Source organism: Ahaetulla prasina, chromosome 2, assembly GCF_028640845.1.
Source record: "Ahaetulla prasina isolate Xishuangbanna chromosome 2, ASM2864084v1, whole genome shotgun sequence".
In the NCBI taxonomy this organism is placed as follows: domain Eukaryota; kingdom Metazoa; phylum Chordata; class Lepidosauria; order Squamata; family Colubridae; genus Ahaetulla; species Ahaetulla prasina.
The window spans coordinates 131,625,779-131,650,714 of record NC_080540.1 but is presented as its reverse complement, the minus strand read 5'-3'; the positions used below and the strand labels follow the sequence as shown (position 1 = coordinate 131,650,714).

At 42.4% G+C, this 24,936-nt stretch overlaps 2 protein-coding genes across 7 annotated transcripts in view; one reads left to right on the top strand and one right to left on the bottom strand.

Annotated features, from left to right (window-relative positions):
- Positions 1-12,380: 12,380 nt before the first annotated feature.
- NAT9 (N-acetyltransferase 9 (putative)) lies at positions 12,381-23,466 on the bottom strand. 5 transcript variants are annotated; one of them, XM_058167628.1, is made up of 7 exons: positions 23,336-23,466; positions 21,119-21,205; positions 18,780-18,889; positions 16,511-16,651; positions 15,662-15,721; positions 14,058-14,152; positions 12,381-13,955 (listed from the first exon to the last, which is right to left on the bottom strand). In XM_058167628.1, exons 2-7 carry the CDS (start codon positions 21,193-21,195, stop codon positions 13,812-13,814), a joined length of 627 nt encoding a protein of 208 aa, XP_058023611.1. In that variant the 5' UTR covers positions 21,196-21,205; positions 23,336-23,466; the 3' UTR covers positions 12,381-13,811. The 5 variants fall into 5 exon arrangements, with proteins under 5 accessions (XP_058023611.1, XP_058023610.1, XP_058023612.1 ...); XM_058167627.1 differs by lacking the exon at positions 23,336-23,466 and adding an exon at positions 23,060-23,316; XM_058167629.1 differs by lacking the exon at positions 23,336-23,466 and adding an exon at positions 23,210-23,302.
- The window catches only part of TMEM104 (transmembrane protein 104), an 82,160-nt gene continuing 80,622 nt past the window's right edge, over positions 23,399-24,936 (top strand). The window contains exon 1 of one of the 2 annotated variants that reach the window (XM_058167623.1): positions 23,399-23,550. The gene's annotated coding sequence lies outside the window, so the exon portion shown is untranslated. Of the gene's footprint in view, positions 23,597-24,936 lie in introns of both variants that reach the window. The other variant, XM_058167622.1, reaches the window with a different exon arrangement.

Here is a 24,936-nt window from a genome sequence, read left to right as displayed (position 1 = left end):
CCCACTTTCAACTGCTGCAAGACACGTGACAGAGCTGCAAGGCAGGTAAGACATGCGTCTCGTGTCTCCCCAGCCTCACTCCTCCCCACCTGCCACCCCCAAACTGCATCCAATTTGGGCAGAAGCAGGAAGCCCTGCCATGTCCTACGAGAAGGGGAGAAGAGACGGCAAGAGGAGCGAGACAGGGCTCACTCATCATCTTCAGGCTGGTGTCTTCGGCTTCGTGCATCTCGAGCAAAGCATGGTCGGAGCTGCCGTCTCTCTATAAATACTGGTGGGGAGTGTTGCTGTGAGCAGGTTGGTTGGCTGTGTGGTTGCATCCTGATTGGTAGATGGAGTGGGTGTTTGCAGATTGGTCGGCTGTTTCGTAGCATCCTGTGTGGGTGTGGTCCTAGTCTTTTGTTCCTGAGCTTTGGTGTTGTGGCCTCTGGAGTTCTGTGATGTGATGTCTTGATTGGGATTCAGCCAGTTCGCACCACTTCGGGAGAACTAGTTGTTAACTTTCTGAATAGTTTGGCAAGCTGGTTTTTGGAAGAAATCATTAGGGCAGAGAACCGGTTGTTAAATTCCTTTAATCCCACCACTGCTTGCGTCTCACTTCTCCTCCACCATACCTGTCACTGCCCTCCATAAAGTGCTGGGTGCTGTGGAAAAGGGAGCTGGGTGGGCGCCGGCTTTGGCATCTGGGGCTGCTGGGAGTCACCCGGCGGAGAGGCGGGAGCGGGGTGGGAGTTTGCAAGTGATCACTTCCCCTTTGCCTTCTCTCCCAAAAGTGCTGGCCATGCCCACCTTGTCACTAGGGCTTATTTTCAGGGGAGGGCGTATATTTACATCCATCCCAAAAATCAGGCTTGGCCTTATTTTCGGGACATGTCCTATTTTCAGAGAAACACAGTAGAACATTGGGTAAAACAAGCTGATAAAGAATCAAACAAAAAAGGACTAAAAGCTAAATGAGAACTATAGAAAGAAAGACAGTAATGCTTTACCACACTATTTCTGTAGAAACATGGCTACACATTAAACAATTGCACATGTAAAATGTATCCTTCTTTCCTCTAAATTTTTAAGGAAGAGCCAATTAGCTTCAGTAATTAACAGTGTTGCTGCTTTAGTAATATTACCAGATTTGAAAAACCCTGTCTCAACTCATTTATAATTTTACCAGAAAACTATAGTTGAGCAATGATCCACCCCCAAATGATTCAAATGTTTGCACTGTTAATTGCAAGGCTGTTAGGCAAATTCAGAGTTAATAAGTTATTCATTCTGCTTTTCACCATTAGATAACTGGATTGATGGTTTTTTCAAGTCTTTTTCAGAATCTTTAGCCTGTCAAAATCCTGCAGTCAGGCTATTGGTTGGCGACTTATTACACCGATATTTTCCAAAGTTGGCGACTTTAAGATGTGCATTATTAAGATGTATTTCAATATCCAGAATTCTCCAGCCAGCATTAAAGTCCACACATCTTAACGTTGCCAACTTTGGGAAACAGTGTTATTCATACTGTATCACTCTGGCTAAAATAGTTCTGTTGGAGATCAGCCTGATTTTGAGCACCGTTCTGATTATTAAATTTAATCAAATGTCTTGCACCGTAATAATGAAAGAAGCCCTCCCATCAGAAGATAGTATTCCTATTTAGATGTGAGAAGGGATATAACAACTCCATAAATAATCAAACTGTCATTAATCCTTCAATAATAAAAATTGGAAGTCCCTTAAGGCAGATTAATGTGAAAAGGTATTGCTTTGAGAGAGCAGTAGTTTGAGAGAAGTTTGTTGATTACACAAATCTGTTTTTCTTCCTCATTGTTATGTATTCATGTTTGTACCTTTAAATATTTGAGCGGGAAATCAGCACGTTGCTGATTGGACGAAGCCTCCAGCAGAACTGTATAAAAGGAGAGGTTTTTCCCCCAGCCTGTTGCTGGGTTCACCCTATATTAAAGAGCTGTTGTCACTACCCTGGTCTCCAGCCTCGTTACTTCCAGAACTTAACATTGGCGACGAAGGTGGGATCTCGAGGCTAAGGAGAACCAGAACCGAGCTGAAGCACGATAGAACCGAACCCAGCAAACCAGGGCAGAAACCGCGGAGATGGCCAGTTACACTCCGCCCGCACCGTTTGACCCAGCCAGAGAGAAATGGGGAACGTATATGACCCGTTTCGAAAGCTTTCTAGAAGCCAACGAACTGCAGGGAGTTCCAGATAACCGCAAAAGGGCTTATTTCTTAAGCCACTGTGGTCCGGAGGTCATCGATATTGCGGAAGCCCTGGCAGAGCCAACGCCGATACAATCGGTATCGTGGCCAACTCTGCAAACCCTATTAAAGAACCACTTCGCACCCACACCGTCCAAATACGTGCGGCGGTTTGAATTTGGAGAGCGAAGGCAGATGGAGGGCGAGTCCATTGGTGACTACATGGCCGCCCTAAGGAAAGCGTCCAAGGACTGCGGATACCGAGACCTAGACGAGGTGCTGCTCGAGCAACTCATCCGAGGGGTCAAAGACATCCGTTTGCGGCGCCGGCTGCTAGCAAAGAGCAACCTAACGCTGGCCAACGCTCTGGACGAAGCCAGAGCACATGAAATGTCCACCCAAGCGGCGGAGACACTGCAAAGGCCTCCCCCACCAAAGGCGAGCACAAAGCCGGCTCCAGTGCACCAGGAGGAGATTCAGACCGAATCCGACGGTGACGGTGAGGATGAGGAAGGGGTCTGCCGAACCGAAAAGCGCGACAAAGAGGACCGAGACGAATGCGGAAGCTGCGGAGGTCAACACCAGCGCCAACGCTGCAAGTTTAAGGACGCAACATGTCGGCGGTGTGGAAAGAAGGGGCACCTAGCTCAAGTCTGTCGAGCTCCCCAACCCTCCGCCGAAAATTCAAATCGGCCAATCAGAGCGCGGGACGGGAAAGGCGCCCCGCGATTGGCTCAAATAAGAAAGGCGCGAATTCGAACCAAACGACTGTAGTTATAGGCCGCGCCTCAACCCGAGTGGAGAAGAAGATCTTCACCAAACCTAAAATAGAGGGAGTAAGGTGCCGACTCGAAGTGGACACCGGGTCAGCCATCACCATCATGTCCTGGGACACTTTGGTGAAGTCACTGCCTTCAGTCGCGAAGCGCCACCTGCAATCCCAACGGTTACGGGTCCACGATTACCAGGGAAATCGAATCCCTGTTCGAGGGACCACCTCCGTCCGCGTCGAGTACGGACCTCACAAGAAGACCCTGCCCATCACGATCGTCGAAGGGACCCTGCCCAGTCTGTTGGGACTAGACTGGTTTCGTGCCCTGGGCATGGGAGTGACTGGCATCTACAGAAGTGACTGTAACCTGAAAGACATTCTCTTTAACGAGTTCGAAGATGTCTTCAAGGACTGCCTGGGCAAGTACAAGGGGACCCCTATTTCCTTCAACTTAGACCCCCAGGTAGCTCCCATTAGGCTAAAGGCGAGGAGAGTCCCTTTTGCCCTTAAGCCAAAAATTGACAAGGAGCTAGACAAGCTCATAAATCAGGGAATTTTGATACCAGTCGATCACGCAAAGTGGGAGACGCCAATCGTCACCCCAATAAAACCAGATGGGTCAATTAGAATTTGTGCTGACTACAAGGCGATGCTTAAGAAAGCCTTACAGAAAAGCGCTTACCCAGTTCCCGTGGTGCAACACTTGCTGCACTCTTTGGGGCAAGGGCAGGTCTTTGCAAAGTTAGACTTGGCCCAAGCCTACCAACAACTGCCCGTAGACGCCAACACAGCCGAAGCCCAAACGATTGTAACTCACAGGGGTGCCTTCAAGTGCACCCGATTACAATTTGGGGTGAGTGTGGCACCGGGGCTGTTCCAAAACTTAATGGAACGACTCCTGCAAGGGCTCCCAGGGGTAGTTCCCTACTTGATGATGTCTTAATATCAGCGGAAAACATGGAGGAACTGGGGAGCGATTAAGAAAGGTTCTGGGCATTTCCCGGGCAGCCGGACTAAAAGTAAAAGAAAACAAATGCCAGATAGGGGTCGAATCCGCCGAATTCTTGGGCTACCGCATAGACAAGAAAGGAATTCACCCCACTGAGAGCAAGGTCAAGGCAATCAGAAAGGCTCCAGCGCCCAAAAACAAAGCAGAGCTGCAGGCATTCCTGGGATTAGTGAATTTTACGCGGTCTTTTTAAAAACAAAGCGACCGTTGCTGAACCGCTGCACAAACTTCTAGGAAAAATACTGTTTGGTCTTGGGGAAAGTCGGAAAATAGGGCTTTTGAAACAGTAAAAACCTGCTCTCAAGTGATAGCCTGCTCATCCAATATCATAACTCATTGCCCTAGTGCTGGTTTGCGATGCCTCCCTTACGGGGTGGGGCTGTGCTCAGCCACAGACTTCCAAACGGCACAGAAGCCCCTATAGCCTTCTACTCTAGAACAATGTCCTCCCAGAAAGGAACTATAGTCAGTTAGATAAAGAAGCACTAGCCATTGTGTCAGGGTGAAAAATTCCACGAATATGTATTTGGGCGGATTTTGAAATTGTGACTGACCACAGACCGCTGTTAGGAATACTGGCTGGCGCCCGCCCACCGCCTGTGGCACTTTCGCCACGATTGACCCGATGGACTATTTTCTTAGCCGCTTACTCTTACAAGCTGCAGCATCGACCAGGAAAAGAAGTGGGGCATGCGGACGCATTAAGCAGATGCCCACTACCAGGGCGATCAAGACCCCACCCGGGACGCCTGTCCTGCTGATTGACTCTTTGGACTCTGGCCCAGTCACATCTAAGGAGGTGGCTCGGCATCATACCGGGACATTGTGATAAGGACTGTACTCGGTTGGGTACAAGAGGGTGGCCACTGCGCCGGGCGAAAGGTTTAAGGAATTTGTTAAAAGCGTGATGAGCTCTCGGCTCAAGGGGTGCCTGTTATGGGGTGATCGTGTGGTGATTCCGGATAAATTAAGGGAAAAGGTATTGGACCTCCTCCACGAGGGTCACCCAGGGATCGTAAGGATGAAGGGGCTAGCAAGAAGCTATGTGTGGTGGCCACTCATGGATTCAGAAATTGCTGAGAGGGTAGGGAAATGCCAGGCTTGCCAAGAGTCCAGACCTCTACCACCAACGGCCCCAGTCAGGAATGGGAAAAACCCCAAGGCCCCTGGTCAAGAATCCACATTGATTTTGCTGGGCCCTTCCACGGCCAAACCTTCCTAGTGGTTGTCGACGCATTCTCTAAATGGTTAGAAATCGTACTTATGAAATCCACTACGGCCGAGGCAGTAATCGCAGCCCTGCGCCACCTATTCGCAACCCACGGGTTGCCTGACACTCTGGTGTCCGACAATGGCCCGCAATTCACGGCAGCCCAGTTTGAAGAATACCTGGCAGAGGAGGGCATCCGACATGCCCTCTCTGCGCCTTTCCACCCTGCGTCGAATGGCCTTGCAGAGCGTTCCGTCCGGAGCGCTAAGGAGGCATTGTCCAGGCTCAAGCCAGGTGACTGGCAAAACAAAGATAGATTTCTTTCTGGCCATTCAGCACAGAACCCCAAGCACTGCTACAGGCAGAAGCCCAGCCGAACTCTTGATGGGACGGAAACTCCGGTGCCCACTTGACCGTTTGAATCCCATTACACACCAGAGGGTTACAAGGGGAAATAGAAAAACGAGAGGAATGGGTATAGGCGACAGAGTGTGGGCCCGAACTATGGGGACGGCCCAAGTTGGCTCGCAGGGCAAATCATAAAAGCGACCGGTCCAAAGTCATACTTGGTCGAGTTACAAGACAACCGAGTATGGAGGCGCCACATAGATCAGATAAGGAAACGAATAACAGAGCAAACCGAACCAAACGAGACAGATAGTGACCAATCCTTATTTGAACCCACAGCTGACCATAACCCGGGAGGCGCAAGACTTAGCTGAGGTCCCGGAGGTCCAGCGACGCCATCAGGTTCCCGAGGGAATCGGCAGGAAAATCACAAAAAGTAATCCAAGGCCGGATGGCCAAGAAAAGAGTCTGCAATAATCCAGGGCCCGTTGGCCTAGAGAAAGAGCTGGGAGGAGAAAACAGCCCCTCCGACCAGCTCAAAACACCACCCAGAACTGAACCGCGAGGTCTGAAAGAACTAGGAGACGCCCAACGCCTGTGGCACTTTCGCCACGATTGACTCGATGGACTATTTTCTTAGCCGCTTATTCGTACAAGCTGCAGCATCGACCAGGAAAAGAAGTGGGGCATGCGGACGCTTTAAGCAGATGCCCACTACCAGAGGCGATCGAAGACCCCACCCGGGACGCCTGTCCTGCTGATTGACTCTTTGGACTCTGGCCCAGTCACATCTAAGGAGGTGGCTCGGGCATCATACCGGGACATTGTGATAAGGACTGTACTCGGTTGGGTACAAGAGGGTGGCCACTGCGCCGGGCGAAAGGTTTAAGGAATTTGTTAAAAGCGTGATGAGCTCTCGGCTCAAGGGGTGCCTGTTATGGGGTGATCGTGTGGTAATTCCGGATAAATTAAGGGAAAGGTATTGGACCTCCTCCACGAGGTCACCCAGGGATCGTAAGGATGAAGGGGCTAGCAAGAAGCTATGTGTGGTGGCCACTCATGGATTCAGAAATTGCTGAGAGGGTAGGAAATGCCAGGCTTGCCAAGAGTCCAGACCTCTACCACCAACGGCCCCAGTCAGGAATGGGAAAACCCCAAGGGCCCTGGTCAAGAATCCACATTGATTTTGCTGGCCCTTCCACGGCCAAACCTTCCTAGTGGTTGTCGACGCATTCTCTAAATGGTTAGAAATCATACTTATGAAATCCACTACGGCCGAGGCAGTAATCGCAGCCCTCGCCACCTATTCGCAACCCACGGGTTGCCTGACACTCTGGTGTCCGACAATGGCCCGCAATTCACGGCAGCCCAGTTTGAGGAATACTTGGCAGAGGAGGGCATCCGACATGCCCTCTCTGCGCCCTTCCACCCTGCGTCGAATGGCCTTGCAGAGCGTTCCGTCCGGGCGCTAAGGAGGCATTGTCCAGGCTCAAGCCAGGTGACTGGCAAAACAAAGGTAGATTTCTTTCTGGCCATCCAGCACAGAACCCCAAGCACTGCTACAGGCAGAAGCCCAGCCGAACTCTTGATGGGTCGGAAGCTCCGGTGCCCACTTGACCGTTTGAATCCCCATTACACACCAGAGGGTTACCAGGGGGAAATAGAAAAAACGAGAGGAATGGGTATAGGTGACAGAGTGTGGGCCCGCAACTATGGGGACGGCCCAAGTTGGCTCGCAGGGCAAATCATAAAAGCGACCGGTCCAAAGTCATACTTGGTCGAGTTACAAGACAACCGAGTATGGAGGCGCCACATAGATCAGATAAGGAAACGAATAACAGAGCAACCCGAACCAAACGAGACAGATAGTGACCAATCCTTATTTGAACCCACAGCTGACCATAACCCGGAGGCGCAAGACTTAGCTGAGGTCCCGGAGGTCCAGCGACGCCATCAGGTTCCCGAGGGAATCGGCAGGGAAAATCACAAAAGTAATCCAAGGCGGATGGCCAAGAAAAGAGTCTCCATATAATCCAGGGCCCGTTGGCCTAGAGAAAGAGCTGGGAGGAGAAAACAGCCCCTCCGACCAGCTCAAAACACCACCCAGAACTGAACCGCGCAGGTCTGAAAGAACTAGGAGACGCCCAGGTTATTTGCGTGACTACGTCGAATAAGGACATGTAAATAAAATGTAAATAGAGGCATAGTGTTTTCTGGGAGGGGAGGAGTGTTATGTATTCATGTTTGTACCTTTAAATATTTGAGCGGGAAATCAGCACGTTGCTGATTGGACGAAGCCTCCAGCAGAACTGTATAAAAGGAGAGGTTTTTCCCCCCAGGCTGTTGCTGGGTTCACCCTATATTAAAGAGCTGTTGTCACTACCCTGGTCTCCAGCCTCGTTACTTCCAGAACTTAACACTCATAATCAGTATTCTCATAAAACAGATGAACATTCCACCCCCCTCCTATGATTTCCTTGGGGATGGCTCTTGAGGAGAAGGGTCATGTACTGGGGGAGGCAAAACAAAGCAGGGAGCCAAGCATTTTCTCCCCTCCTTTTCTCTTGTTGACATTTCTCTTTCTCTCTGAAATAACCCATTTTTTTGTCTTTTGGAGACCTTTTTCCGGTTTCCCCCCTCCTTCCAAGAACTCAAATTGATTGCTTCTAAAAACACTTTTTATAATTAGGCTGAGAGCATCTAAAATTAGCCTGCAGCTGCATGAAATTATGGAGAGAGGGAGTTTAAGGGAAAATGCTGTTTCCTCTCTCCTAAAAGCAGATGGAAAGGGGGGGAAAGTCTAAAAACAAATAAAAACAAAAGGGAGGAGAAAAGGATATAATTTTTGTTTTGCTTTGTTCCTCGATGTCTTGGAGTCCGTTTTTGAATCCTGGCAAATGTCTGGACAAGTCCCTGCAGTTTTCCTGGAAAAGAGTTTTGGAAGTGGTTAATTTCTTTGCTTGTTTTATTTGTTTTATTTATTTTAAATCCCATCCTTGTTATTATTTTTTTATAAAGAACTCAAGGCTGTGAACTGGGATGAGAAAGAATTGGCCCAAGGTCACCTAGTGAGTGACCATGGTGAGACTAGAACTATAATAGAATTAAAAATCTCCTGGTTTTTAGCATGATGCTGTAATTGCTAGGCAAAAATTGGCTCTGCCTCCCCATGGTCACCCAGTTGAGTTTGTGCCCAAAGTGGTACTAGAACTCACAGTTTCCCAGTTTATCTCCTGGTATCCAGGGGTGGGCTTCAGATCCTTTAGCTGCCCCGTTGATGGGTGGGTGTGGCCATGGTGGGTGTGGCCTACTTGGCTGCCTGCATCATGATAGGGGGTGTTTTTCACCCTCCCCAGGCTCCAGAGGCTTTCCTCAAGCCTCCGGGAGATGGGCTCTGGAGGCCCTCTGGAGGTCGGAAACAGGCCTATTTCTGAACTTCCAGAAGGCGCATTTTTTGCCCTCCCAGACCCTCCGCGTGCCCCCTGCACTTACCTGGAATGATGAACAGGCCACGTGGAGACTCCTGGGAGGGGCAGGGTGGGGTGGGCAGGGCCAGCCAGGGGTGCCATTTGGGGGTTTGTCAAACCCCAGCAATCCTTGGTTAAAGGATCGCCCAAACCCTGCCGAACCCCCAGGAGCCTACCCGTGCTGGTATCTAGGTTTACATTTTACTAGACTTTAAGTAGTGTTTTGGCATCTTGCAGGATATTCGTGGTTGTTTTTTTTAAAGCAGTAAAAAAAAACCTGTGTGCAAGATGTCAGAAATGGCTGGGTTCATTCTCATAGCAGTTCAGCAGTTCTGGGCTGACCTGTTGAATGCCATTGTGATATTGAAGCCTCTGTAGCTTCATCATGGTTCTGCAGGTCCCTAAGCCTGAGATCTGCTCCATCAGTATTCTCTTTATAGGGCATCTCAGAAATCATCCCTCTATCTTATTTTAAAAAGCTGCCCTGGTAGAGAGCACAAGGCTTATTGGTCACTTCTATTTGAACAGCACCCTGACAGATCTTTTCCAAATTTGCCTGGTTTTATGTTATTACACAAATAAACAATTAATGGTTGCCCTACCAACGATTGAAATTTAGCATAAATTCTGGTGATTGCCACTGTTGTCTGCATTACTGTCACTATATTAATTTATTCTTATGTATTCTTATTGTATTTTACAACAACCTTTTTGTTTTGTTAATAACTATAAGTGTGCATTTTTATTGTAGCGTCTTTGACCTAAAGCTCATAATAATGGTTTTAAATTGCTTTGATTTTTAAGCCTCCCCCAGCACAAGAATGATTGAATCATGGTGCTGTGGAATCTCCATATCTTTGGAGATTGACTATGTATTGTTGCTGCCAGAGATTATCCTTCTTAATAGAAAAGTGAGGCGATGGGAAATGAGGTTGCTGACTAATACGTGATAACATTAAAGAGATGCTCCATGAAATTACTGTAACCGTGAGCCACGAGAAAGGTCTTCTTGGAAACAGGCAACGTCAACAAGTAAGACAGAGGAGCTATTTTACAGAGGTTTGTTAATACCTAATCACACGCATAGGTGTCTGGGCAGGGCCAACAAGGGCAGGTGATGAAACATGCTTGATGATGTCCCAACGCAAATTCTGTCCTTCACATGCAAGACAACAAATGAAGGACTGCTCTGGTGTCACAATGCCCATGTCATCATTTTGCATTATCTTGATTAAGAATGGACATTTATGGTCACAGGGTTAATGATCTATTCTAGTCCTTTTGCTTCTGCAATTAGTCTAATTGCTCTATTAGAACAAATCCATATTGGCTGGTCTATTCAAATACCTTTTCAGCAACCCTTGACAACACTGGTGACAGTGCCTCTACTCCAACACAAAAAGTCCAAAGGTGGATCAAATGGGCCGAGTCAAAGGGAGCTAGAACCTCCTGTGCTATTAAAGATGTCTTGGTGGTTTGAAAGAATAAAAGAACATGGGAAAAAGCAAAGCTCTGTGTTCTGTATGCATGAAATCCTACATATGCACCATAGAAAATAGCAGTTAGTCCCCTTTAACAATTTGAACAAAGCAGTTAAAAGATGAATGGTGGTAAATGCAAGCATTTCGTATTGATTCATCAGTACCAAACTTATAACACTTTTTTTAACCATGTTATTGTAAGTTTGGTACTGACGAATCAATACGAAATGCTTGCATCTATCACCATTCCTCTTTTAACTGCTTTGTTTAAATAGAGAATAGCACCTGATTTTGACAGCTGGAAAAAACAACGCTTTTGTCTACTTTTATCCCAATTTCTCCCATGCCTAGAACTTCCTCAGCCTAGATTTGCACTTTAGATTGTCAACAGACCCTGATTTCTGTGCTATTTGCAACGGTCCAGATCAGAGGCATCTTAAAGTAGCTAGTAAAGCCACTATGGTGGCCAAACTCAGCTTGAGTTTTCTGGTTACAATGGGGAATGCAGGAGTGAAATCCAGCAGCAGGTTCTGGAGAACCGGTAGCAGAAATTTTGAGTAGTTTGGAGATACCACCTCTGGCTGGCCCCAGAGTGGGGTGGGATTGGATGGAGATTTTGCAATATCCTTCCCCTAGAGTGGGGTGAGAATGATTTTGCAGTATCCTTCCCCTCCCACACCCACCAAGCCATGCCCACAGAACCGGTAGTAAAAAAAAATGGATTTCACCACTGAGTGGGTGACTACACAAATGTTTTAACTGAATAAAGTGGCAGTTGTCAGTCCATCTATGTTAAAATCTTGATATTTTGCCATTTGGCGAGCCACTTATACTGTAGAATGCTGACATCCCATGCTGAAGTTACCAGGTTTAGCTTATGACTTATACTTGCAACTATTCATATAGTTGTACTTGTATGTTTATGCTACCCTACGTAATCTGCATTCATATGACTTGATACGTTTGAGCCGGGCATTGGTGCGAGCTTCCTGGACCTTTTCAATCACTGCTTTCCAGGCACCTGAATATAGACAGTATGTGACAGTCTAGTTGTAGAACAGCTTGGGTGGTCAGTTCGAAGTGCAAAGATGCAATGGAAAATTCTCAGAAGTCTTGAGGATGATCCAAAGGGATTCTTAACAGAGGCGCTTTATCCTCAGTGAAAGGAAATGACTGTTTTAATGAAGATTTATATTGCTCGAGAGCAATATAAAATACTATCTAATAGTATTTTATTTCCGTGGCCCCAGAATGTGGTTTTGTTGCTAGTGTTTGAATCTGGAGGATCCTGCAAGAATTCTCTACTTGAATACTGACTGCTCCAGGGATTTACAAATAACACTGCAGCAATCTAGAGGTTGTTGCATGACCTACAAGCAAGGAACTGGATTTGCAAAACACAAACTGCCTTTCTTTTTATTTTAAACTCAGCCTTCAAGGAGAAACTAAAGTCAATGCAGACTTGGGATTTTTTGCTTTTACAGTGGAAATAATTTTTTTTTCCAAAATAAGTTTTCCCTTGTTCACTTAGTCTGCCAAACTATGCATACATATCTTATACTTTATTACTCTCTAGTGATTGATTTGCTAATTATACATAAAGGACATGTAGAAATCTGATGATAAGTAGATATTTATTCTTAATCTAAAACTGTTTCCCATGGCCTTTAATAAGCCATTTTCTTGTGGTTCTCTGTCATAAGCAAGCATAGCTTGTCACAAAACATCTGTTTGCCATATTTTGAATGAGTGCAGGTGGTTTTTCAATCTAAGTTCCATTTATTCTCTCTCTTAATTCAACTATCACTACAATAGAATCAATTTTAAGGACACATGACATGCAATATAATAAACTCATTATATAAGGTTTAAAGATATTTATTTCTTGGATTTGTACGGTTGCCCGATTCACATTAGTGATTTGCTGTGACTTACAGCAGATAAAAACAATGCAAAAACAGAACAGAATATAATACATAGCAATATACGTAACTGATGAGGAACCAACCAATCTAAACAAAACAATAAGCATATCATGGTATCCCATTAACACCCAAACCCCCTTTATTGCTGCATTTCTTTATTAGTATGAGCTTTATCTACTGCCTTAATCCTGAAAGATTCTAGCTGTTACATAAATATACTAGCAAAGTAATGTTAAATAATAAATAATAGAACAATAAAATCAATTTTGGTGTTGGAAACTCCACAAAAATTTCTCAAAAGGACTACTGGAATCATTGAGTTTTTAAAAATTTTCTGAAGTAACCTTGAGGTAGGCTGTTCCTTAAGAAGGGAGCTCCCAAAGACAAAACTGTTGACAGATTTTCTCCTATCACATCTCACAGTTGAGGGAACCCCTTCGCAGGGGCTCTCTGTTATCCAAATTGGGCAGTTAGAATCAGTCTGGGAAAGATACCAGACCACATGAAATTGTAAAGGTAGCAGTTGGCATCTTGAATTGCACTCAGAAACACAATGATAGAACAGATACCACAGCAATGCTGTCATGACATAAGACTGTAAGTCTCTGCATTTTGGATCTGCATAGTGGTCTTCAAAGGCAGCCCCAGGGTCAGCAGACTAACAGTAGCCTGGGAAAGAGATGTCAAAGGCGATTGTCTTCAGTGTTCCACTTAAGGCTGCAATTGACACGCCATCAGAAACCAGGCAAAGGCTGCTTTGGTTTTGGCTTCCACCATGCTCTTTCAGCAGTTGTGAGTCCATGAGGACTCCCCAGATTGCATATCTGTTCTGTCTGAAGCCTTTGTCAGTCAAGGCTGGCATTTCTCTAAAAGGTTGAACCCTGGGACACTCCAAAGCAGTGTTCAGACCCACTTATCTCAGTTGCCACCACTGCTTGGACTCATATAGACCACACAACATGATGCTTCCAACTCCCAATCCTCACAGATGATTAATCATAAATGGTATAGTGAGAGCACTCTCAACCTATTTGTAACATCATCCTTGAGTTCTTTGCCTCAAAATGCAGCTCAGTCATACCTTGCTTTTTGCACTGAATTATACAGTAAACAAGTCCAGGACATCATTTTGACAGCAGCTGTTGATCAAATTCAGTTCAAGCTGAGTTTCAGCTGAAAATTCTTTTTTCTCACTAAAATGAGGCAGTTTATTGTAACTATCCTAGATGTTTATATCCTTAGCAAAAACTACCTAAGGCAATAACAAGGCAGAGGTCATACTTCATTTTCTTCTTCAGCAAGAACTAGTGCCATGGATTCAGGACACAATTTCCAATTTTGGACAATAAAAAGCAATCTTTCTAAATTTGAGACAAATTGAGCACAGCTTCTCAGCTGTCGCAATTGTGATTTAGTTTCATGGCACTGTATTTTGTTTCAATCACTCCGTTAGTTTGCTCAAGAAGCCACTGTTTCTCCTGTTCGTCCATAATCAGTTTCAGTGTCACCTCTTGGAAGGTACTATTTATTCCCACCTAGGTAATATGGAAGATAAAGTTATCTTTAAATGCTGAAACAAACACACTTTAATATCAACTCAACATACATACATGTAGGAGAGCTTCTAGTTACTATACCTCTTTAAAATGAATTTTTTTGAACATGCCAATACTGGTTTCATTTTCCAATTTAATTTTTGCCTCAAAAGTGGTGACTCCAAGATGCGTAATTCCTATAGACCAAGATAATAATGAAGATAGAGCTTTACTTGGAAAAGGAATGATTACAGACTAATGGTAGAACACAAACTTTGCACATAAACATTCCTATGCTGAATTTGTGGCATCTCTAAGTGGGTCCTTAGAAACAGTACCATCTTATACAGATAAGTAATTTGATTTGGTTCTGCTAGCTAACTAAAGGTATGCTTACAATGTTCCTACTGTTAAAGACATTGAATTTTATTGTTTTTAGTATAAATATTTTGTGCAAGTTGGAAGAAAAGTTTCCAACTCTATCTCCTTGAGTACAGATTCCCCACAGGGCTGTGTCTTGAGTCCCCTACTGTTCACCTTGATGACCCACGACTGCTGTGCTAAATCAAATTGTGAAGTATGTGGATGACACAGCAGTGGCGGGTCTTATCCGGGATGACAATGAAGATGCTTATAGCAAAGAGGTGAAAGCTCTGGTGAACTGGTGCAATAAAAGCAACCTGGTTCTAAAGGCTAATAAAACAAAGGAGATCATTGTAGATTTTAGAAAGAGCCAGCATAGTCATACTCCACTCAGTATCAAGGATGCAGCTGCAGAGGTGGAAGTGTATGCATTCCCTGCATCGGATGAGGAGAGCACATCTTTCGCCTTCTGTCCTGGCCACTTTTCAGAGGCACAATTGAAAGCGTTTTAACAAACAGCATCATCTTTTTTTTGTTTGGTGGCAGCAATGCCTCAGATAGAAAGTCCATTCAGAAAGTGGTAAGGACAGCTGAGATTATAGGAAGCCCGTTTCCCATTATTCAGGATACTGCTTATGTGCTATGTGCTTAGAGCTCAAAGCATTGTTAGAGACCCCACACACGCACTTTACGGTCTGTTTCTATTGCTCCTCTCTGGGAGGAGGTTTCTGTAACAGCTTTGTTCCCGTCTGGTAAACTCAGAAGATTCATTTTTCTCGCCATGTACATGTATACATTCAAACTAAACTATGCTGTTTCTCTGTGTCATATAATATAAGAGGGTATATATATATTTATTTATTGTCATGTTTATGTAGTGTATATTGAAGGTGGTGATCCTTTGCGAGCTGTATGCAATGAAATTTCATTTCAATGTATGCCGATTAGTGTACATTTAAAGTGACAATAAAGTTATTCTAAGTCTAAGTCTAAATAAATGATACTCATTCATAAAATATTTGAAGCTAACATTCAACATCTACTGGAATGTAAATACACTACACTAATTCAAAACAATTGAATTATACTTTGGCATTTTTAAGACACAAAGAAGTTGAACAGAAGTCACACACAGATCTGAAGTAAAGGTGATATGAAAACAATTTCCCATTCTCCCAACGTTAAATCTTTTGCATTACTGTTAATATGCTCTGCCAGAAAATCTGTTCCGTTGGGTATCCTTTTTGACTGTACAAATTCCTTAAATTTCTTTGCTCATTCTTTTCCTCTCACATTGTAACAACTAAAAATCAGATTCTGCATATTCTGTTAGGCATTCTTACCATAAAACATCATGATGAGAGTGGCCTCCTTGCCAAACCCTCTGCCACGGTAGCTGGGCTCTGAAAGAGGGAACAGATGCCAAAGTCTCTTTTTAGGAAGTTTATATAATTCTTCCTACATTTTACAAGTTTTGGTTTTACACAAGATATATTTTTAGAAAGCATGAGACTGGCAAAGAAAAAAGGAGGTGGGAGGAGAAAGCTTTCTCACGCTGAATCTAACCCTGTTCATCAAGATGTATCATCTAGGTTCAAAACATTAACAATACTGTCTAGACAACCTTCACTGGCCTGCTAAAAGTATCTCTCTTTCTCTCTTGTATAAATGACTACACATACTTAGTTTGATTCTGATAGGTTTCAGATGGAAAGGCACGTTGCTATAAACTTAAAGATTATTCCAAGTTGTAAAGGAGTATTTGAAAGAATTTCTTCCACCAATATGATCCAACTTCTGAACTAAGTTTTATTTGGGAGGCCCCAAGGAGTTTGGTTTATAATTATGATGCCAGGAGTACAGCGTTCTCATTGGCAGTGGTGAAATAATGAAACTATCTCCTGAAAGGAATTTGGGTCAATAAAATAGTTGAAGATATCCTTGTGTGCTGAGGCATTTGCGAAAATACACTCCCTTTAAACATGCCTGTGATCTAAGTTTTTTAATTTTTAAAAAATGAGAGCCGATTTTAATTTTTTTATTATTATTAAGCACTATTGCCTTTGATTGTTACATTTAAGATTCATCTCCTTTTTGTTTTTTGGGTCATGTAAATCTCCTTGGCTCTGCTTGGAAGAAAAATGATAGAATAATAAAATAAATACTGGAAGATATGAAACAAATTAGATGACCTGCAATCATGATTTCTATCTCCCCCACTGTTGGATCTTCAGAATTGGTAAGGAACAAGTTCACATCTCCCACCATACAGTCTTCTTCTGTGGCTTTCTGGCTAGACCACTTTTCAGCATCAAGTATTATAAATGTGCATTCTGGGAAATGTAAGACAAGAAGAATCAAAAAAGATTATTATGAATTTCTGAAAGAAACATAATATATAAAATCAAGGTAAATATATATGATTACTAGAAGCAATATTACCTGGCTTTGGCCATTATTCTACTGTCTTACCACACTCCACTTCACATTCTGCAGGCATAGAAAACTGAATTAAAGATTTCTCACTTTACATAAATATATATCTTCTAAAGGCAATTTATAGTATTTTTCTGAAATAATTGTCAGCGTTCCAGAAAAACCCCTCCCACTCCAAAGCACACATCTTTCAAAGTTCTATTTACTAGGATAGGTAAACTGGCACATCTGGGAAAATCTGAATCTGAGAGGTCCAGGTTTTCCCTCAGTATATCAAAACCCTCAAGACCATCTCCTGACTCCTCAGACGATCACATGCTCCAATCGCCAACCATCCCATCTCGAGACAGCACTCCGACCACTCCTTCTCCAGATGCAGGACTGGCCTGACCTTGATCAGCAGGAAGAATGCTATTATGTCTAAAGACAAACCCTCTATTAAATCCCCCCTCCTACTTTCCCACATATGAAAAAGCGGCAGCATGGAAGTTTCCGGCCTAGTATGACTTCCAAAGCTGACAATAATGCAACCAATTGACATCAGGTAAAAGACAATATCTGGTCTTAATAATAAAATTTAAGATGACATTGTAGCTTAATAAACTAATGTTAAAAAGCCAAATACAACTTTTCGAAAGAAAGACTGACAGACTCCCAATGGCAATTCATTCCACGATTGTGCAATATTATAGAAAGCATTTCCAGCCTGCAGATTCCAATTTCACTGACCACAAAAATTTGAAAGAGATCTCTTTCTAAATACATAACACCATATATATTTTGTTATAAATATCTAACGTGAATGCCATCAGGTTGCACATTTGGGTTTTTGATAGGAGTACAACCTCATTTAAGAATTGTAAAGGTAAAGGTAAAAGTCCCCCTCACACATACTTGCTAGTTGTTTCCGACTCTAGGGGACAGTGCTCATCTCCGTTTCAAAGCCGAAGAGCCAGCGCTGTCCTAACACGTCTCCATGGTCACGTGGTGGGTATGACTAAGTGCCAAAGGCACACAGAACGTTGTTACCTTCCACCAAAGGTGGTCCCTATTTTTCCTACTTGCATTTTTTATGTGCTTTCGAACTGCTAGGTTCGAAATGAAGAATTGTAGATCTCCATAAAAACATTTGATTTTCCAAACTTTAACTACATTGTCTTGTTCTCTTACATTTACCCAAAAGTGCTTTCAAATCCTGAAACACAAATTCTAGGGCCATCCTGGAATAAGTAGGTATGTAGAAATAGTAAACAGATTCTCATGATGACTGCATGGAACTTCAGGATTACTTCCTTGAAGGATTTCAGGGAAATGTTAAACATGGAAGATAGAAGCCTGTTCACAGATTAATACTGCTGACTAACAATGCTGTGGTAAAATAGAATTTCCCTAGCATCTCATTTTGGAAGAACTGGAATCAATATTAATATGTCTCCTAATGGTAATCCAAGCAAAAGATGTAGATGGGTATAAAAAAAGCTGAAAAGACTAGAACCACCAATTAATTTGTATTCCTTCAGAAACCATTCATTGAGTACAATAGAATGCCCATAATATACATAAACATTTAAATCAGATTTTCTATTACATTACAATATCCCTTTGTGTTTGATCATGATTGAATTGAGTTACAATAAAAAGCATTTCCATAACTGAAAATTACGAAATTGCAAATTTTAAACTAACATTTAATGGTAATGGTCTAAAAATGCCACTTTGAACTACCTATGGGGCTTGTCATGGGGTGTGTCATACCGAGGTGGTTAACAGACTGAAATGAGACCCCACCTCCTCTCTGTGTGTATCTTGCTCCCTTCCTTGCCATCTTTGTTTATTTTAAAGTCAATTTTAGTGTCAATATTTATTGTTTTAATATTTTATTTTGTTGCTTTTATCGGTTGTAAGCTGCCTAGGCAAGATGGTGGCATTTAAGTTTCATAGATAAATAACATTTGTGAAATGAACCACCCAACGTATGTGTAGACTACCCCTTTTCAGGTCTTCCCAAATATTCAGAAATCTCACTATCTGCATCTTCCCGCCAGCTGCACTGCATCTCATATTCCTGTTCAAGGCTTAGTGGTTCAGATGCAGTCAGATGCTGTAGTTCTTCCGACTTCATCCACTCATGGTATCTAATCAGAAAATCGAGAAAAAGTAAGTAGGCTTCTTTAAAATATTATCCCCTATAAACTGGTATGGCGTTAAGTACACCTCTTGATGAACTCGTGTTAGTGATACAATGTAACTCATATAGGCATTTTAATAACCCCCACTCAGATTAATAGCTGCCATCTCAAATTCTGCACACTAGCCCTTTCCTCCAGTTAGAAGTTGAATTTACAGGTAGTCCTCGATTTATAACAGTTCATTTAGTGACCGTTCAAATTTACAATGGCACTGAAAAAGTGACTTATGATAGTTTTTTACAATTACAACCGTGGTAGCATCCCCATGGTTATGTGATCAAAATTCAGACACTTGGCAACTGATTCATGATTGTTGCAGTGTCCCGGGGTCATGTGATCCCCTTTTGCAACCTTCTGACAAGCAAAGTCAACGGGGAAGTCAGATTCACTTAAAATAACTGCAGTGCTTTACTGAACAACTGTGACAAGGTAGGTCATAAAATGAGGCAAAATTAACTATCTCACTTAACAACATAAATTTTGGGCTAAATTGTGCTTGTAAATTGAGGACTACCTGTACTTGATGCTTAGAAAGTGGGTTTCTAGCTATCATGAGATGAGAGAAACTGAATATATAACGCTGTACCTTTTCTTTTTTATTTTTACAAAAAACAAAACAAAACACCAAAACCATACCCGATAAACATTTATCACAGATTACAAAATGTTTTGAAAAAGAAGATAAAGTTCCTGCCGCAATTTTTCTTGTTGGGAATTATTACGGATTGTACAGTAATTGAGACTAAATTGATTTTAAATCTAATAACTGCAGCAAGATTACTAATAGGACAATATTGGAAGAAAAAAGAAGTACCAACACTAGAAGAATGGATATTGAAAGTTGCCAATTTGGCTGAGATGGCGAAGATATCAGCCTTTTTGAAAGACAATACGCAAGAAAGATACTTAAAGGAATGGAAAAAATGGATTGACTATATTCAACGTAGATATCAGACTAAGAGTTATCAGACTGTTTTTGAATGATTATGATGTATTATTTTTGATTGCTTTTGGGGGAAGTTAGGAATTGATGATTGTAGGGGTATAATTAAGTTGGGACGAAAATTTTTTAGCATATGTTTGTTTTATTTTTAACTATACCTTGTGCTCGTTCCGGGAAGTCGGGGGGGGGGGTTTGCGAAGGGAGGGGGGAGGAGGGGGGGAAAGGGGGAAAAAAATTTTTGTAAAACTTTTTGAATAAAAAAAAAAAAACATTTATCACAGAAACTGGCATTTTGTTGATTTCACAGCATGACCTTATGGAAAAAACAGGGCTAATGGCTGAATCTGGCATATGATCCTTGGGTTTCCTATTGATGCTCTAGAGTTAGCAAGTAGTACAATTTAAGACAAAGACTAAGCAAGTATGCAGAGCTCATTTCATAAGAACTGGGTTAAGTCCCTTTTGATCTTCAGTTGCCATTCACTTTTACAAGAAAGGGGGTGGGGGAGATTTCATGTGGTGAAAATCTTGCACAAAAGCGAAAATATGGGATCTTCCTCTGATAGTTGGAAGCCTGGTCCCCATTCAGAAATGATTTTTAGATCTGTTGTAACATCATATAGTAAACATGTAAGATGTCTATGTTAGAATTCTCATTCTTACTACTTGCAATTCTAATCTCTAAATTTTAAGATCAACGATGAAATTTAAATGTATGTTAATTTGGAGTAAACATCTCTGATTATAGTACAGTTTACTTGGCCTATACAGCAATCTATATTTGAAGGGGATAAGATGATTCAGAGTGTGTATGCTTGCTACATCTATCTGAAACTCCTTAATTTATACTTATATTTTTCTTTGATTGCATGTCAATTGCAGAAAATATGCAGCTTTTTACAGATGCAAAGTGAACAAACATTCCAAATAACATGTTTGGTTTTGAATCTGAATAAATATGCAAATAAGTCAACTGTATATGGTTTATAGCTGCACCAGTTATTCTTCAGACAAAAAATACTCATGATTTTAAACAACAATACATTAATATAATGTTTTTTCTATGTGCCCAATGATTTTGTGCATGTATTTCAAATCTGAACATCTTGGGAATTTGTTGTGGCACTTTGAATGGAAAACATAAACTTTGTAAAATGAATATATTTTCAAGCCAGAGCTCTCAAATCAACATCACCCTCCCCCCTGCCCAAATTAAGTTATTTATTGCATACCTGGGTACATGAGCAGACGTGTATGGTACTAGGGCTACCCTCTTCCCCTGCAGGACAGTGTTTTGGTTAATCTTCATAGCCTGAATCCTGAAACAACAAGTGAGAAATAAAATCCGAGTAGAAAAAGTATTATAATTAACTCAAGACATTTACTGAACATTTTATTTTATTCGTATTACAGTATGCTTAATTAAAATATATGAAATACAAAGGTATGTGTACCTATATATGAGTCATGAGACAAAAGTATGTTATAATAACCAATCTAATAAGTTATATAATTCTGTATTCTCTATGGCTGCTACAAAAGGCAATTTATAATATTTTCATTTCCATTTTGATTTTTTTTCAACTACTTTTAACTTTTAAAAATCCAGTTATTTTAATGGTAAACAAAATAAAGATCTAGAACCATGAACTAATATCTGGATAGGGCAGTGTCCACAGCATTCTTTAGAAAACAGTTTTAAAACTTACATACAATACCCAGATATAACACATAAAATTGATTGCTTATTTATACCCTATGACTATCATTAAGTGTTTTAAGTGTTGTACCTTGATAAAGGTATCTTTTCTTTTATGTACACTGAGAGCATATGCACCAAGATAATTCCTTGTGTGTCCAATCACACTTGGCCAATAAAAAATTCTATTCTATTCTTCTATAAAAGAATGAATATATCACCGGATATTGATCATGGATATGGAATTTTCTGGCCCAAAAATCTTTGAAGTGCCACATATTTCCATCCTTTTTTTATATTGCTTTTTCCTATTTAGGGATTTTTTGCCCCTACTTAACTCAGAAAGCTAAAAAGCAAGCTGATAAAGACTAAACTCATTTTCTTCTTTCCCAACCACACATGCACTAGTGTTTGATAAACAGGTCAGGCTGTTTTAAAGCCCTCTGATAAGCAAAGATAATCCTTTTTGAACCCTTTATGGGATGTCAAAAGATATAGATATAACAAAGTTTGTTTTTTTAAAGCCATCACACTTTTTCCTTACACAACAAATATCTACATTCTGACAGACAGCATGTTGACTGAATGAGAGGGACAATAGTATAGATTACTGGTATTTTTTAGGATGGAAAATGCCAATGCTTACATAGCACTGATGAGTCACAAGTTAAATCAGGAATGGGAAGCGTATGAAGGTAATGTGGAGAACAACTGGAAGTAAGGGTTCATTAAAACCCACTATGAAGGGTTTTAGATGTAGAAAAAAAATAGGTCAGAAAGAAAAAAAGATCAAGCTAACTCTAAGCTTAGGTTTGTATAGCCCTTTGTAGCTGCTGGTTAAATAAGCTCCTCCAGTTTCTGATTTTGAAAGTTGAAGAAGCAATATAAGAAGAGTATTGAAGCTTTTGAGCCATTTGTGTTGGACAACATTCTATGGGCAGCCAAGTAAACAAATCAATGGATCATCGAACAAATCAAACCAGACTTTTCACTCGAGGCACAAATGATTATGTGCCACCAAATCATTTTTGACTCCTAGTGACCACATAATTTTCTCCATGATCCCTCACTGGTTCGTTGAAGTTTCCCAATGGGTGCCTCATTGCCACCGTAATGCTGGTCCACTCTCTTCTTTTTTCCACCTTTCCCAACATTAGAGCTTTTTCCCAAAGTTCTGGGTATTTACATGTGTCTGAAGTAGGGTAACTTGACCCTTGTCATTTGCACCTCAGAGAATTATACGCTGACTTGATGGCACATAATCAATCAATAAATCATCCAAATCGGGCTCTCCAACCTTGGCAACTTTAAGAACTTGTGGATTTCAACTCCCAGAGTTCCTCAGCCAGCAAAGCTGGCTGGGGAATTCTGAGAGTTGAAGTCCTCCAGGCTTAAAGTTGCCAAGGTTGGACACCCCTGATCTAAGTCATAAACTAGCCAACTGCATGTGAGACTTGCGTGCTGACGACCGTACCTCTGATTATTTAGAGAAAAAAATCGCCCCACTGAGTTCCGACGACCGTTCCCTCCCTAAGCGTGCTTCGAGCTAGGCTTTTAATATCTACGTTGCTGAAGGAAAGACAGCAAAAAGCCCACAAAACTCACGAAAGGATATAAAGCCCACCCGCTCCGTCGCCCACGCCAGCACCAACTGCCGCCAGATTTAAAAGCAACAGGCGACAAGCGCGCGTCCCCCACGAACTCATAATTCCTCGAGCTCCACGCTTGCGCAGTCGTAAGGCCCTCCTACCTTAAAATTGAACGCTACGGTAGCCGTGGGGCCTCAATCCGTCTCGCGAATCTCCTCCTCGATTGACGTAGGAAGCGGCTCGGACAGCTGTACCGTCGCTGTTGTTGCTTTCCAGGGTGGTTGAAGCGGGCCTCTTTTGGCCGGAGTGGCGCATGCGCTGTCCGTGGCTTCGCTTTCCCGGGCGCAGCATGAGGGGAGCCGGCTTGGAGTTGCGGGTGAAGCCTCTGCCTTGGGGTTTCGCAGGGCTTGTGGTTGTTACTGGTAAAAGCTTTTTTTTTTGAGAGAGAGAGATAAGAAAGGACGTTTCGTGGTGGCTTGGGGGACGGCGGGAAGCGGCAGGGCGAAGCAGCAGCCCTGGGAGGCAGAATGGGAAGAGGAAGCCGCGGCTGGGCGAGTTTTAAGGGACGTGGCATGCCCGAAGCAGCTCCGGCAGAGCTTTCGTTTGGCTTCCTAACAGCAGGGACTGCAACCCCGAAATGCTTTTCGAAAGAGCCCTTGTGGGATGATGCCTAAAGTACCCCGAAATCAGCGTTGGGCGTTTCCGTGGTATTGCTAAAACGAAGGGGTGACTTCGTCTTAGGACGGTCGTCAGCATCGTTTCAGGGGCTGACACGAGTGTGCACGGGCGGGTCTCTGATTACAGTTGGTGAAAAGGTCCGCCTCGGCGTACTCGATCGCCAAGTACGCCGAAGGATGTAATCTAGAAAAAAGTGTGCAATACTGTATATAATAAACTGTGCAATACTGTATAATAAGCAAAGAGTAAGCAGAGGGACTAAGGTACTGGTTAGTCGCATCTTTATGCCGTATTGCCTTTCCCAAATCCATATTCTGTAATCTGAACTGTATTCCTAAAGTTAGATTTTTTTAAAGAGAAAATTATACACACACACAAACACAAACATTGGAGTCCCCCCCTGTAGTTAGTCCTGGATTCAAGATACATTCATTACTGATTTATGAATTGGCTCTACGTTAGTGTTATAGAAAGATTGTCCAATTTTATTCCATATGATCAAGGGGTAATGTGTTTAAAACAGGAGCTGATAGTTTATGTGTACCCTACAGGTAATCCTTGATTTACAACACTTCATTTAGTGACTGACCAAAATGATTTAATACAGTTTTTCACACTTTATGATAGTTGCAACATTCCCATGGTCACATGATCAAAATTGAGATGCTTGCCAACTGACTCATATTTATGACAGTCACAGTATCCAGGAGTCATGTGATCAGCTTTTGCAATCTTCTGACACGCAAAGTCAATGGGAAAGCCAGATTCTACTGCAGAACTTTGCAGAACTACTGCAAAGGATTACTTAACAACTATAGCAAAAAAGATCATAAAAGGGGGCAAAATTCACTTAAGAACTGTCTCACTTAGGAAATGAAATTTTGGGCTCAGTTGTGGTTGTAAGTCTACTACCTTGTATTTTTTATTCATTGTGTATGTGTGTTGTTGAAGCAAAAAAGACAAAGTTGTGCTTAATTGAAAGTATGTAGTTTCACATGGGAGTCAGGTGAACATTCTTCATTTAATATTTTTGTTGATAGAAGAAAAATACCTGCAATTTGAGGAGGATTTTTGAAAAATGAAG

What these genes read in the sequence shown, in the direction of transcription:
- NAT9 (XM_058167624.1), bottom strand. Translation starts at nt 21,717, where the DNA reads ATGCTCTCAGTGTACATAAAAGAAAAGATACCTTTATCAAG. An exon ending in GATAGAAATCATGATTGCAG is followed by an intron (nt 15,722 to 16,510) that starts GTCATCTAATTT and finishes TCCCTCTTTCAG; the next exon opens with AGCCCAGCTACCGTGGCAGA. An exon ending in TCTCATCATGATGTTTTATG is followed by an intron (nt 14,153 to 15,661) that starts GTAAGAATGCCT and finishes CTTGGTCTATAG; the next exon opens with GAATTACGCATCTTGGAGTC.